The sequence below is a fragment of the Emys orbicularis genome, chromosome 9, assembly GCF_028017835.1.
Source record: "Emys orbicularis isolate rEmyOrb1 chromosome 9, rEmyOrb1.hap1, whole genome shotgun sequence".
Taxonomy (NCBI): Eukaryota; Metazoa; Chordata; order Testudines; family Emydidae; genus Emys; species Emys orbicularis.
Window position 1 is genome coordinate 51,027,772 of NC_088691.1, and position 15,968 is coordinate 51,043,739.

A 15,968-nucleotide genomic window follows, 5' to 3' on the forward strand; every position below is an offset into this window, starting at 1 on the left:
GAGCCGCGTGGTGGTGTCCCCGACCCAGCACCCCGGCCAGAGTGGAGACGAGCCGCGTGATGCGGCCCCGACCCAGCACCCCAGCTGGCACGCCGGAGTGGGGCCAAGCCATGTGATCCGGCCCCCGACTCAGCGCCCTGGCCGGAGCAGGGCCAAGCTGCGTGGTATGGCTTGCGGACTGACTTAAAACGGCTCATGGGCCAGATCTGGCCCGCGGGCCGTAGTTTTCCCACCCCTGCTCTAAATCTAGATATGGAGATATGGAGATATAGTTAGAGCTATCACATCACACACTTATTTTGTATATTTGCAGCATGATTTGTTCTACTGTCAAATCTTTTACTGTACCGTTAATGTTTTGTTTAACCAATCAGGGACTAGTTTTCTACTAGCGATGTCCTATGTCAGATGCTGAAACTAACCAGACTGTAGTATTCTGGGGAGTTTTTCTGTAACTTTACAAATATACAAAAACAAAAGACCAACCTCTTTCCAAAAAAACCAAAGTCACTACTTTTCATCTGGCAAAAAGTTGTATACACATGATTTAAACTTTCCTTTTTAAATGTTGAACTGTTTTTGGCAATTTTAATAAAGTACAATATATTACAACCAAACCAAAAAAATAGTAAGTTTCAGTAACAGCTGTTAAGAGTGACGTGATCTGAACATTCCCACCCACCCGTTCCCAGAGACAGAGAGAAAAAAAATCCTCCCCCATCTGATAACTCAATTTGTTTCTTTAGGAAGCTAACCAATAGGAAGCAACACAACAAGCGTGTGGTATCAAATGAAGCTGACCAATCCTGCGCTCTGTATTAGCAAGAACACCCGCCTTCACTGGCTGGAGGATCCTGTGGTTTGTCCAACTTGATGTCAATCACTGACGGAGGAAAGGAAGGTTAAGGAAGATGATATCGTTATTTAAGGTAAACCTGTGTATTCTGGGTGCTGGGGTAGTTACCGCTGCTTAATTTCTGCCAGGTGGTAATTACTTTTAGTGTGCATGGAAGTGATATACTGACTGGCAGCAAGCACAGTGCAGATTGGTGCTGTGTATATCCACCTTAAGCCATCTCTACGGCACTTCTGCTCCACACAGAGGACCCCCAAAATTTCTGCCAAGGCACTTCCATCCAGACTTGTAGTGTCCCCTGCTTTGGTCTGGGCAGAGATTGCCAAGTGTGCTAAGTTGGGCAGGGGAGTTAGCAGACAAATATCCTCTAAGACAAAAGCACCATACTCAAATCACATGGGACCGAAATCTGCAACTGAACTTACGTCTCCAAAGGGGACAGCAGATAATTAGGCTTGGTCTACACTTACCCCCCAATTCGAACTAAGGTACGCAACTTCAGCTACGTGAATAACGTAGCTGAAGTTCGAAGTACCTTAGTTCGAACTTACCTCGGTCCACACGCGGCAGGCAGGCTCCCCCGTCGACGCCGCGGTTCCCCCATCGACGCCGCGGTACTCCTCTCGTCTAGCTGGAGTACCGCAGTCGACGGCGATCACTTCCTGGTTCGACTTATCGCGTCCAGACAAGACGCGATAAGTCGAACCCAGAACTTCGATTCCCAGCCGCCGAACTAGCGGCTGGGTGTAGACATACCCTTAGTTCACCCAGACGCCCACTTTGAAGCAGACCAAGTGGTTCTTTCTTTCTCTCATGGCACACATAGACTGCCAGCAGCATTGATGGAATGTGCTCTCTCTCTCTCTCTCTCTCTCTCTCTCTCTCTCTCTCTCTCACACACACACACACACACACACACACACACAAACCTTTAGCTGTGCATCATGTTCTCATTATTACACTGATCTGCTTATCATGCACAACCTGCATGGCCAGTAACTCGGTGGACATATTACAGAACGGCCTGGGCTGCCTTTGAATGGCAGGTCTTAGTGGTGTATTTATCTCCAGCCTGCCCACAGATGATCTGTCCCCAGCCCCCTGGGGCACCACTTTTCCTAAATGAAGCCAGCAGGCTGGACTTCAGTCTCAGCTCTAAGCAGTGCAAATGGAGGAGGAACTTTTCAGTTACCAGAGACAAGAGGCTGTGGCAGGTGGAAAATGTTCACTGGCCAAGTTTTACTGCCATTGCTGAGGGAGGGGACACCTTTGGTGCGCTCCCTGGGAATAATTAATTAGTAATTGTTTCCCATGTGATGGCTGTAGGTAACTCCTTGCCTGCACTAGCTTGAGTCTAATTAGGCCAGAGACTGAAATGGTTAAATCAATAGAACGCTCTGAAATGCAACGACTCTCCCACGCCTACTCAATGGTTTGTAGCACTGGATTCTTAATAGGCTCAGTCACTGGGCAGCTCCCAGTGGACCTCACATTCAGCTATTGACGTGAGCTGGGCATGGGCATCATGTGTTACCACGCAGCACACCCAAGTCTGAAGCCCGGATCGCTCATGTCATGTGTCCCCTGTGAAGAAAGTGCCATGGTGGAGACTCTCAATCCCATTGGATGGAAGTTCTTTGCATCACTATTATGGCAGCGCCTATTAGTTAATTTCAGTGGGAACTATTTCTCGGACAAGGCAGGGAGACGATTTTTTAGCTGGGAGATGCTGCTGTCCCACAACAGGCCCTGGCAGCGACAGAGCAACAGAGCTGCTGCATTTCTCAGGTGCTAGGGCAAGAGTTGGATGGGGAACACGTATCCCTCCCTCTGTCTCTTTGGGTTTGTCTGGGCTGGAGCTGGAGGTGTAACTGCCAGCTCGGGCAGACATACCCGTGACAGCTTTGATAGATTTAGTGTGCTAAAAATATCCTAGTAGCCACGGTATTGCAAGCAGTGAGCTGGGCTAGCTGTTCCGCCTACAGGCCCACCTGGGAGCCGAGGCATGGACCCAGGGGGCTAGCCCCTCGCACCACCATGGCCACGCTGCTATTTTAGACACAAGCTTGCTCAAAGCTAGTGTGCGTAGGTCTACCCACCTCTGGCTGTAGTGAGATGTACCTGTCCTCCAAAGGCTCTAATGGGGAGTTCGCTACAGAAAGAAGCTGTGTGGGAAGCTTTGCAGTAGGGTACTGCCTCCCCCCACCCCCACCAGCTCTTTTCCTCCTTGGGAAGGTGCCAAATAGCTATAAACTTGTACACTGGCCATAAAACATGGGAGCAAAATTGCAAGTACCCCACCCTGCTCTCACGTAGCAGGACTAAAGGCCCTCGTTCTGCTGTGACAAATGTCGTGGAACTCAGGAGGCCAAACCCCTCCTGGCCCTAATGCCACATGCTGCTGCTTTAAAACGACACAGCAATTCCATCTGGCTGTGTGCTAAATGCAGCTGATTTAATAATTCACAGGCTTCCCCGAACAAAGAGTTGAACTGAGGTGCACATGAACAGCCACAGCCAATTCTGAGAGCTGTGGCTGCCAACACGCGCACAGATAAATACATTAAAAAATAATGAGCTGGCTGATGTGCTGCAGACAGGCAGCCCCTTCAGTGTGACAAGCCACTTGCTAGCCTGGGAATGCAGGAATGTCGAAACAGACAGGTACGTTAAGGCTCAAGGTCGATCCTGGCCTCCCGGACCCGAGTATCCCACTCTAATGGTTCCAAGAGAGGACATCAGGTTCTCATCTTGCCGTAAACTAGCTTCTTCCCTGAATCCTCCCAAGGGACTACCAGCTCATCTCATCTGACCTCTTGTACCTCACAGGCCACCAGCCCCACCAAGCACTTGCACACTAAACCCAACACCTGAAATGCGACCAAAGTATTATAGCCCCTCAGGAGCCTATACTATTACATGCCATGGGAGAGATTGGGAGGGACTGAGGTGCACCCATGCCCGAGGCCCCCTCACTGAATGATAGAATCATAGAAAATTAGGGATGGAAGAGACCTCAGGAGGTCATCTACTCCAAAGCCCTGCTCAAAGCAGGACCAATCCCCAACTAAATCATCCCAGCCAGGGCTTTGTCAAGTCAGGCCTTAAAAACCTCTAAGGATGGAGATTCCACCACCTCCCTAGGTAACCCATTCCAGTGCTTCACCACCCTCGTAGTGAAATGGTGTTTCCTAATATCCAATCTAGACCTCCCACACTGCAACTTGAGACCATTGCTCCTTGTTCTGTCATCTACCACCACTGAGAACAGCCAGCTCCATCCTCTTTGGAACCCCCCCTCAGGTAGTTGAAGGCTGCTATCAAATCCCCCCTCACTCTTCTCTTCTGAAGACTAAATAAGACTAAATAAGCCCAGTTCCCTCAGCCTCTCCTCATAAGTCATGTGCCCCAACCCCCTAATCATTTTCGTTGCCCTCTGATGAACTCTCTCCAATTTGTCCACATCCTTTCTGTAGGGGGGGGGGGGGGGCCAAAAACAGGATGCAGTATTCCAGATGTGGTCTCACCAGTGCGAATAATCACTTCCCTTGATCTGCTGGCAATGCTTGTACTAATGCAGTCCAACATGCCATTAGCCTTCTTGGCAACAAGGGCTCACTGTTGACTCATATCCAGCTTCTCGTCCACTGTAACCCCCAGGTCCTTTTCTGCAGAACTGCCACTTAGCTAGTCGGTCATTGAATCATAGAATATGGAAGGGACCTCAGGAGATCATCTAGTCCAACCCCCTGCTCAAAACAGGACCAATCCCCAACTAAATCATTCCAGCCAGGGCTTTGTCAAGCCTGACCTTAAAAACCTCTAAGGAAGGAGATTCCACCACCTCCCTAGGTAACCCATTCCAGTGCTTCATCACCACCAGATAGTTGAAAACAGCTATCAAATCCCCCCTCATTCTTCTCTTCTGCAGACTAAACAAACCCAGTTCCCTCAGCCTCTCCTCATAAGTCATGTGCTCCAGCCCCCTAATAATTTTTGTTGCCCTCCACTGGACTCTTTTCAATTTTTCCACATCCATCTTGTAGTGTGGGGCCCAAAACTGGACACAGTACTCCAGATGAGGCCTCACCAATGTCGAATAGAGTGGAATGATCACGTCCCTCGATCTGCTGGCAGTGCCCCTACTTATACAGCGCAAAATGCCGTTAGCCTTCTTGGCAACAAGGGCACACTGTTGACTCATATCCAGCTTCTCGTCCACTGTAACCCCTAGGTCCTTTTCTACAGAACTGCTGCCTAGCCATTCGGTCCCTAGTCTGTAGCAGTGATTGGGACTCTTCATTCCTAAGTGCAGGACTCTGCACTTGTCCTTGTTGAACCTCATCAGATTTCTTTTGGCACAATCCTCTAATTTGTGTAGGTTGCTCTGTATCCTATCCCTACCCTCCAGCGTATCTACCACTCCTCCCAGTTTAGTGTCATCTGCAAACTTGCTGAGGGTGCAGTCCACACCATCCTCTAGATCATTAATGAAGATATTGAACAAAACCGGTCCCAGCACAGACCCCCTGGGGCACTCTGCTTGATACCAGCTGCCAACTAGACATAGAGGAAATCAGTGGATGGTGACATTGAGGAAATGCCAACTAGACACCACTGGCAGGAAAACGATTAAGTGAGAGAGACTCAGATAATCCTGGCAAGTGACCCGCACCCACATGCTATAGAGGAAGGTGGAAAACCCCCGAGGTCCATATCAATTTGACTTTGGGGAAAATTCTTTTCTCCCCCGTGAGGCAATCAGTTAGACCCTGAGCATCTGAACCAAAACCAGCCAGCCCAGCCCCTGAGTGAGAGAATGAATGTTGCCATCTCAGAGCCCTGGCACACCCCAGCCAATTTCCCATCTCCAGCCATGGCCATCACTGATGCTTCAGAGGAAGGAGATTTAAAAAAAAAAACCCTCCCAGCATACTTGGGTGGGAAAAACTGCCCTCCTGACCCCTGCTCATTGTTCCACATGGCCTGCCCCTATGCTGTTTGCTGTGTGGTGGGTTTGTGATTCCTTTGCCTTGCCCTCTCCCATGGTTTTTAATCCATTTGCCAAAATGTCTAGCTCAAGGCTCTGTTTCCTCAAAGACTTCAGGGCAGGTGGCTCAGGAGGGGCAAGCGCTGCGGAGAAGGGGTTAGGAGACAGGTCAGTGTCCTTGCCACCCAAGTCAGGGGGAGTTAGGTGCCTGTGAGGATCTGGGCTCTAGCAGAAGGCCCCTGAAGGGAGAGGCCCAGGCAGAGTCCAGGAGTGAATGTGGCAGATACCACTGGCTCCAATACCCAGCACAGCACTTTTAACTGCCCACCTCCCACCCCATAGATCCGCCAATGGGCTGATAATCCATTGCGCTTGTGGAATGTTCAATACAGAAGATGCTAAGTGTTATTTCCCAGCCTGCTCCATATTACAGCTGCAGCGAGAGATACCTGAGACACAGAGCCATGAAAAGCCAGAAAACTGACTACTGGGCTCTCTAGGCCAGATTGTTAAAGATTGTTAGGCACCGATGGATGCAGATGGGTGCCTAGTGGGCTATCTCATACCTAAGCAGGTTAGGTGCCTAGCTCCCATCGACTTCACTTGGAGCTGCAAGTGTTTGGCACATCCGGGAAACAAGTGAAAGTACAGTGCTAGCGCTAGTGTAGACAGGGCTCCTGGCGGTCATCATTGGCCTAAGCACTATGTCCTCTAGCTCGGCTTAGAGCAGGTCTGCTCAGGCCAGTGGTGCCAATGCTGGCAGTCATAGGCCCTTGTCTGCACTAGGGCCTGCAACAAGCACCGAAGGGCTAGGAACCTGGGCAGAGCATTTCAAAGCTGCCTAAAGGATCTGGGTGCCCAATTCCCATGAATATTAATTGGGGTCCCTGAGTTGGCTGTGGAAATCTCAGTCTTAGGGCTCAAACTGTGGGGGGCCATGCTGCACAGTGCTGCGGGGGTGGCAGCCTCAGAGCTCTGTAGAATCCTTCACACCACTGGGATCAGGAGGGAGCGCCCGGCCCGCTCCGAGGTTGCTGGGGCTCAGCTCAGCGTCGCAGCGGACAGACACCCCTAGTGCACGGCTGCGAGTGGGAAGGGATCACAGCAGGCAGCATCAAATGGGGTGCTGGGCATAGCTGATCAGAAGAGCTGCACTACAGTGGGAATGATAATTAGCTGCACACCTCATCACAAGAGCTCACGCCATTTCCTGGGAGGCAGCTTTTGCTCCAGCTTTTGGGACAGGAATCATTAGCCTGGGCCACTGCCTTGTGAGGAGGAACGGTCCCGCCTGGCCAGGCTCGCAGACATCTCCTCCTGGGGCAGGTGCTGGCACCTTCAGTGAAATGATGGCACAGAACAGTGTTCCTGGTGGGGCAGATGGATGGTTTTCACTGACACTGCGACAGTGTTAGGATTCCCCCTGCTGTTGAGGCCTCCGGCCTTTGTGGAATGGGAGTGTCCTTCAGCTCTGAAACTCTGCCTGGCTCCGTTGGCTGAACTGGAATTTAGGATTTTCAGAGCCTACACTGGAGTCTGCCTGGTCATGGCTGAAGGAGGCTGCAGCACTCACAGCACCGCCCAGACAACTGGCAGGCACGGTCCCAGGCATTGACCTCTCTGTGCCGCCTCCTAGTGCTTTGTTGTGGTGGGTGGAGTCAGGGCCAGCTCCAGGGTTTTTGCCGCCCCAAGCGGCGGGGAAAAAAAAAAAAAAAAAAAGCCACGATCACGATCGGCGGCAGCTCAGACGCGCCGCTTTCTTCTTCAGCAGCAATTCAGCGGCAGGTCCTTCCCTCCGAGAGGGACAGAGACCCTCCGCCGAATTGCCGCCGAAGAGCCCGACGTGCCGCCCCTTCCCCTTGGCCGCCCCAAGCACCTGCTTGCTCAGCTGGTGCCTGGAGCCAGCCCTGGGTGGAGTCCTGGCACTACGGAGTCAGCAACTTCTGTGGGCTTCTCTTGGCCCCGATGCTGGCTGCTGCTCCACACTCCCTCTCGCCTACCTATGTGCCTCCAGGCCAGTGCTTGGAGAAGAAGAAACCAGCCCCCAGCTCTGTTAATTTAAGGCAAGTGCACCTGGTTAGCTCCTCCCTCAGGTGTATTTACCCCTCACATGGATTTTCCATTGCCCCCCATCGCTGGCCAGGGGGACTCACTGTCACCTTCAGTGACCATGGCAACTGGGTTTGAAGAAAGGGCCCAGCCTCGTCTCCTCTTAGGGCTTTCAGCAAATCTGAGGGACAAGAGTGGCCAAAGGCTCCAGTTCCATCCCCTCTCGTAGTCTGCAGGGACACTGACTCGGTCGCCCAGCTGCCTGGCAGACCCCAGGGAAGGGTGTGGGAGAGGGATGGTGGAATCACAGAACTGGCCATCTGCACCAGCGGCCACACGCAGGCTCTGACCTGCCCCTGAGACAACCTGAGCCTGGCACGCCTCATTGCAGATTAAGGGGCACATCCTCAAGCGCAGCTCTGTCTCCTCCATTCCCTCCCACAGCACTGCGCTGCCATTCACCTCTGCTCTCCCCCCACCCTTGACTCTGAACTCCCCTTCCCCTCCTACCTGTCATTCTGCCCCTCACGTCAGTCACTGTGCGCCTCATTGTCTCGCTGGCCAGCCTCATCCGGACCAGTCTGGAGTCCCCACTTGGAGCTGTCACACTGACTTCCAACCTGCACAGTGCCCCCGACCCTGGGGAAACGATCCCCACCCAAGAACTGTGTTTGTCCTGGGTACAAGAGGGGCTGCACTCACCAGCGTCTCCACCTCATGAGGGCTTCATACAGAGACTGAATGCCCTTTTGGATGATGCTTTAGCCAAGCAGTGCAAACCCATACAGATTTAAGTAAACACACAGATATCACAACCCCCCCGCTCCCCCACCCAGGGTGAGCCGCCCCCTTGAACTGGGAGCCATTGACATCAATGCCCCTTTGGAAGGGGGAGCCCCTCGGACTTGGGGCTTAGCATTCACAGCGCACTGGGGCAGTTTAAACCCTCTCTCCTCTGCACAGGGATTGATCGGAGAGCTCAAATGGCTTCTGTACTGAACACCCCCCCTGCAGTACACAATAAATACCACTGAATAGCTGCCAGTGTTGTGCAAATATTAACTGGGATTGGCCCAAGGCTGTCACTCTGGTGCCTCAGATCAGGGGAAGCCTTGGTGATACCATGTGGGGACAACAGCAACTTGGCACGAGCTGTCCTCATTCAGAAAACACTCCCTCCCTGCACTGTTCACTAAGGAACTATTTGCCGCTCCCCCTCCCCCAGCCCTGGGGAAGTCATTATTGCTGTGTTTAATTTAAAAACAGGGAACTTCTCTGTAATAAATAAATCTTAATTGGAGCAGAACCATTAGCCACCCAGCTGGAGGAACCGCTACATTGATGCATTTCTTTTTGTTCATTCAGTAATTGGAGAAAGGGGATTATGGGCTTGGTCTAATGAGACCACTGGTGTCTGCCAGAGTCTAGCAGCAGTAGAAGGGAATGTTTTCTGTCTACCTCCACACTGGGTACAGAGCAGTTTGCCCTGTAAGCTTCCTGATACCCCAAATCTGCCCTCGGATGCTCCTCCACTGGATGGCTGAGCAGTAATCCAGAAGCACAAATGACAAAGGAGCGGTTTGAGAGGGGAGCACAGGGAGACATGAGGAAATCCACCAAACGGTTCACTTTATCTTCTTTGTTATTAGCTCTTCGTGGCTGAGAACTAATGAGGGGTGAATCTCAAAAGGGATGTTTCAAATAAGCATCGGAAAGCTCATCGGCTTTCCCAATCTTATCTGAACCTTCTAGTCCACAAAGCATTGAAGATGAGCTGTACAGCAAGATTTCTGATCCTGACAAGTTTACGCCCTGGTCCTGCAATGAGTTCTGGCTAGGCAGACCCCTAGTGACTTAACTAAGGCTCAGTGCTGGTAAGGTGATCATAGAAATGTAGGGCTGGAGAGGATCTCAAGAGATCATCAAGTTCAGCCCCCTCAGCAAAGGCAAGGCCAAGTAAACCTAAATGATCTCTGAGGGCACTTGTCCAACCTGTTCTAAAACCTCCCAATGACAGGGATTCTGCAGCCCTCCCTAGGGAACCTGTTCCAGAGCTTAATTCTCCTTAGAGTTAGAAAGTTTGTCCTAGTAGCCAACCTAAATCCCTCTCGCTGCAGACTAAGCTGCTCACTTCTTGCCCTACCCTGTGTCAAGTTCAGAGCCTTTATGTGAGTCAAAAGTACCATGAAAAACAATGGTCTCCATTCATGGTATTATGGTACTTTGATCACACTGTAATAAGGGTACTGTGTGATTAAAGTGTGGCTACATTGTAGTTACAGTGTAATTCAAGTGTGATTTTTGCTTTTCAGTGTGTAATCACCAGCACCATTCTTATCACGAGTAGGTTAGCTACACCACTGAATTACTTATCATTATCCCTTGTGGGTATATCCAGGTATATTAACTACATCATATTCATGTTGTAATTCCTCTCAGTCTTGTAGCCAACTTTCCGGTGATAGGAATCAGCGCTAATCAGAAAGCATAGCCACAGTGGCACTGCACTGTAATTGCAGTTACAGGACCCTTTGTAGCAAGTGTAAGGGGACTTCTGTTCCCTTACTAACATTCAGTGGGGGTGTTTTGGTTGGCTAGCTTCCAGTACTAAAAGAAAGGGGAAGGGTCAATGGGAAATCAGGACCCTGAGACTGATACTCCCCAGGAACAATGGGGAGAGGCCAATGCTCCAGGTCAGTCTGATTGACAGGGCGGGCAGGCTAATCAGGGAGTCAGGAGGTCGGGGGGGTGTCCATCCTCCATCTAGCTGGAATTGCCTGAGTCAGACAGAATGGGGCCAAGCTAAGGAGAAAGCAGGGGCCCAAGCTGCGCTAGGTAACAGAGCTGTGCCAGATCCAGAGGGGCTAGAACAGCAGCCCAGGAAGCAGGTCAGTGCTGGGAGCAGAGTCACAGAAGCAGCCCACAGAGCAGACCTGTCCTGGGAGGAGAGCTGCAGCAACCAGATCCAGGGGGCCAGAGAAGCAGCCCAGGGAGCTGGAGGCAGAGCAGCAGCAGCTGTGCTGAGGCAGAGTGGAGCTGGAGCTGAGGCAGAGTGGTGGAGCTGGAGCTGGAGCTGGAGCTGGGGCTGGAGCAGTCTGGAGCTGGGTGCAGTGAGCAGCTGGAGAGAGGGAGGGGGACCCTGGGCAGAGGGCCCAGCACAGGGAGATGCCCCCAGCCAAGAGGCCTGGCAGGCCAGACTTGGAGGGGGATCATAACCCCGATGGGGCGAGGGCGATGCTGGGAAGAAGGGTCCTGCCACCTAGAGCCTGAGAGCATGTGGCCACCGCCAGAGCAAGTGTCCAACCCACAGCATCCCTGCAGCACAGCCAGGGCCTGAGAAGGAGGCCTGGGGCTTGTGAGGAACAGACTGAACTTCCCTTACATTCCAGAGACGCTGGTTGCAATGCCCCTGTGCCACAGAGCGGGGTGACGTGTTTATCTTTAATCTTTCCCATTTTTTCCTTTTTTTAAAAAAAATTGATTGCTGTTTAATAAATTGTATTTGCTTTGAACTGTATGTAATGATCAGTGGGTCAGGGAAGCATCAAGTGCAGAGAGAGCACCCCGGATGGGGACACTCTAGCCCCTGCCCTAAGTGACCACAACAAGGTTGGGGGTCGAGCCCCCCAAGAATCCTGAGGCCAGCCTTGTTGGGGTTATGAGGACTCTGCCATACAGGAGAGTGGAAGGAGAGCCCTCTAGGTCAGGCAGGGCTCGGGGTAAAGGAAGTGGGAGTGAGGACTCAGATCCTTTCGCTAGTCCACTTCACCGGGCTAGTGTTTAAGCCAGGAAAGTTCCCCACAATAGCAGGACCATTCCCCCGCTTACAAAATTGGCATCACGAACAGGATCCTATCCACAGGGTCCACCCCATTGGTTTACTGGTTGAGTTCTGGTAGCACTGTCCAGGCTTGGTCAAGAACCCTACCATGGCTGGAATTGAAGAACTACGGGCCCAGTTTGCTGAACTTCAGCGCAGATTATCAGACCAAGCTGAGGCATTACAACAAGCTAGAACAGAACAGAGAGAAGTCTTATCACTGGCTAAGGCAGTAATAGATCAACAGGCAGCAGAAGCTAAGAAACCCTCTACTATTTATGTCCCACGGGAGCAGAAGCTCACAGAGTTTGGTGGCTTCCCGACAAGACCAGGAGACATTACAGTAGAGGAGTGGGTCAAGTCTGTGAAGGCGGCTCTGCGTGTGCTAAGAGTACCTGAAGAAGATTGTGTGTACTTCATAGAGGAACACCTCAAGGGCCAGGCCAAGGCCACAGTAAAGTTCATGGCAATGGCGGACAAGAAAGATGTGGAAAAGGTGTTTGAACTCCTCCTAGAAGTGTATGGAGACAAGGTACCTATTGGAACCTGATTCACAAACAAGGTCAGCTCCCAGACTGCTGCACTGGGCAGCACAATATGGGGAGAAGGTGACCAGCCCTCTGTGGAGAAAGAAGTGGTTCGGGACTATTTAGAAAAACTGGACGTGCACAAGTCCATGGGGCCGGATGCGCTGCATCCGAGGGTGCTAAAGGAGTTGGCGGATGAGACTGCAGAGCCATTAGCCATTATTTTTGAAAACTCATGGCAATCGGGGGAGGTCCCGGATGACTGGAAAAAGGCTAATGTAGTGCCCATCTTTAAAAAAGGGAAGAAGGAGGATCCGGGGAACTACAGGCCAGTCAGCCTCACCTCAGTCCCTGGAAAAATCATGGAGCAGGTCCTCAAGGAATCAATTATGAAACACTTAGAGAAGAGGAAAGTGATCAGGAACAGTCAGCATGGATTCACTAAGGGGAAGTCGTGCCTGACTAACCTAATTGCCTTCTATGATGAGATAACTGGCTCTGTGGATGAGGGGAAAGCAGTGGATGTGTTATTCCTTGACTTTAGCAAAGCTTTTGATACGGTCTCCCAGAGTATTCTTGCTGCCAAGTTAAAGAAGTATGGGCTGGATGAATGGACTGTAAGGTGGATAGAAAGCTGGCTAGATCGTCGGGCTCAACGGGTAGTGATCAATGGCTCCATGTCTAGTTGGCAGCCAGTTTCAAGCGGAGTGCCCCAAGGGTCGGTCCTGGGGCCGGTTTTGTTTAATATCTTTATTAATGATCTGGAGGATGGAGTGGACTGCACTCTCAGCAAGTTTGCCGATGACACTAAACTAGGAGGCGTGGTAGATACACTAGAGGGTAGGGATCGGATACAGAGGGACCTAGACAAATTAGAGGATTGGGCCAAAAGAAACCTGATGAGGTTCAACAAGGACAAGTGCAGAGTCCTGCACTTAGGACGGAAGAATCCCATGCACAGCTACAGACTAGGGACCGAATGGCTAGGTAGCAGTTCTGCAGAAAAGGACCAAGGGTCACAGTGGATGAGAAGCTGGATATGAGTCAACAGTGTGCTCTTGTTGCCAAGAAGGCTAACGGCATTTTGGGCTGTATAAGTAGGGGCATTGCCAGCAGATCGAGGGACGTGATCGTTCCCCTTTATTCGACATTGGTGAGGCCTCATCTGGAGTACTGTGTCCAGTTTGGGGCCCCACACTACAAGAAGGATGTGGAAAAATTGGAAAGAGTCCAGCGGAGGGTAACAAAAATGATTCGGGGTCTGGAGCGCATGACTTATGAGGAGAGGCTGAGGGAACTGGGATTGTTTAGTCTCCAGAAGAGAAGAATGACGGGGGATTTGATAGCAGCCTTCAACTACCTGAAGGGGGGTTCCAAAGAGGATGAAACTCGGCTGTTCTCAATGGTGGCAGATGACAGAACAAGGAGCAATGGTCTCAAGTTGCAGTGGGGGAGGTCTAGGTTGGATATTAGGAAACACTATTTCACTAGGAGGGTGGTGAAGCACTGGAATGCGTTACCTAGGGAGGTGGTGGAGTCTCCTTCCTTGGAGGTTTTTAAGGCCCGGCTTGACAAAGCCCTGGCTGGGATGATTTAGTTGGGAATTGGTCCTGCTTTGAGCAGGGGGTTGGACTAGATGACCTCCTGAGGTCCCTTCCAACCCTGATATTCTATGATTCTATGATTCTAAAGGAGTTCTTTGAGAGAAAGCAGGAGCCTGGTGAAACTGTCTGGGCATATGCGTATGACCTCCAGGAGAGAATGAGCAAAGTGGAGCAGCGAGACCCCCGATGAGTTCCAGACCCAGATGCGGTTTTGAAAGAACAGTTAGTGCTGGGGCTCCAGGATGATTCCCTCTGCCGTGAAATGAAAAGAAGATTTAAGGATGAGCCCAGTAAGAAGTTCCATGAACTCATGCAGGCTGCCATTATGTGGTCAGAAGAAGAGGACGTTCCTGTGGCAGAGTCAGCCAAGCCTAACCCCTGTACACGAAGTGGGGGCCTAGTGAATGCAGCTGCTGGGGAAAAGGCCCTAACCCAAACACAGCTAACATTGGAAAGCTTAAATGTAGCTGTCCAAAAACTGAGTTCACTTTTGAAGTACAGTATAAACCTGGAAAGCAGAACATCAATGCTGACACCCTGTCTAGATTGCCTCTGGAGGAGGAATCAGAAGAGGGCGAGGATCTGGAGAAAGACTCAGAGCTCTGGGTGTCTCCCTTCTCAGGTACCTTTGTTACTAGTCATTTTATAAAGCACATGTTCTAGGGCCTTAAACAGGAGAGGTCTGTTTGAGAGATCTGCTCACACAGCATGCCGGATGCACACCTGATGGTGCAGCTAGATACACAGGGCAACTCCCTGCTGTAGCCTGGCCCTGCACACAGGGATGTACCCATAGAAGGACAGGTGGAACTGTGGGGTTCTGCAGCTTTGGAGGAGCTGTAAATCCACTAGGATCTCCACAGGAGCCCTGCTCGCAGTGGCTACCTGGGGGACATGCTGAATCAGTGCATACCCCAGCTGTCTTGGCCATGCACCCCTGCTGGCAGGTGCAACTCCAGATGTCTTGGCCCTGTAGCATTAGAAAGCCTGCTTCAATCTTCCTCCCAGGCAACCAGCATCTGCCCCAGCTTCGGGTCTTACAGCTCAGCTTTCTCTGTCATTCTGCCTTTGTGCGTTACTATACCAAACTCAAAGATTTCCTTTCTATTCTGCCTCTGTCGTGACATTTTGTATGAAGGATGCTGTCTAAAAACATTGTGAGGTCTTACGTAAACCAGTGAGATATGGCTGGGTGTGGCCATACAGCCTTCAATCTCCATAGATACAATGGTGTTAGGTAGGATTTCTGCACTCTGGAGTGTCTTACACCTATGGGAGGAGAATGGCTCAGTTTGAAAACTAAAACCCCAGTTTATGGAAGAGAAATCCAGATTCTGTTGTTTCTCAAGCTTTCAAACTTTGGCGATGGCAAAGGCACCACTGCATGGATGAATCGGAATGAACCTGGCTTTTGTGTTTGACTTGATACCCTAATAAACTGGGCTGGGGGTCTTCGCTGATACGTTGGTCTGACTTGTAATGCCAGAGCTCCTGCCTGTGCTTGCCAATGTGGAATAAAAAGGTGATGAAACAAAAGCAAAATCTAAAGAGTGCTAGGCATGAACTATACAGAGGCATGGAAGGATGAGATTTGTATCGGCAAATGTGGATCTCACTGTACACACACAAACCGATGAAAAAATATTTCCATCGATAATAATTGAAATGTGCAGCTAGACAACATGAGAAAAATGTTGTTTGAGAATGTTTTACAGTTTGATTTAAGGAGCTTTACTTTGTATATTTTTCCATGTGATGTTGTCAATTGTGTTTTAACGGTTATAAAGCTTTAACTTTTTGAATTTCAACATCTATTGTAATTAAATAATTATTGTCTGGCTCCCCACATAATTTCCCACAATCAAGAACATTTAATTAGATAAACACTGAAAAAATGCTTAACGCACCTGATTTTGTGCAACTGTAAAAATGTAAATAGGAAAAAATGCTAAAAAATAAAAATTGATATACATCTGTCAAAATTATAAAAAAATCAAACTCCAATCCTGCCAAGCCCCACCATAAAGCACTGACCAACCCTTCAGCTCCAGACTCCAAGTAGAACTGAAGAAAAAGAACCAGTGCATTAACGACTCTTTTTCTTCTAGCATGTCTGATGTGA

The 15,968-nt window shown here is 50.4% G+C and overlaps 1 protein-coding gene across 2 annotated transcripts in view; it reads right to left on the minus strand.

Moving 5' to 3' along the window:
• Nucleotides 1-818: 818 nt before the first annotated feature.
• The window catches only part of RAB6B (RAB6B, member RAS oncogene family), a 149,822-nt gene continuing 134,672 nt past the window's right edge, over nt 819-15,968 (minus strand). For both annotated transcript variants that reach the window (XM_065410954.1, XM_065410953.1), the window contains one exon: nt 819-883. In XM_065410954.1, the coding sequence (XP_065267026.1) occupies nt 819-883 (65 nt within the window). The remainder of the gene's footprint in view (nt 884-15,968) is intronic.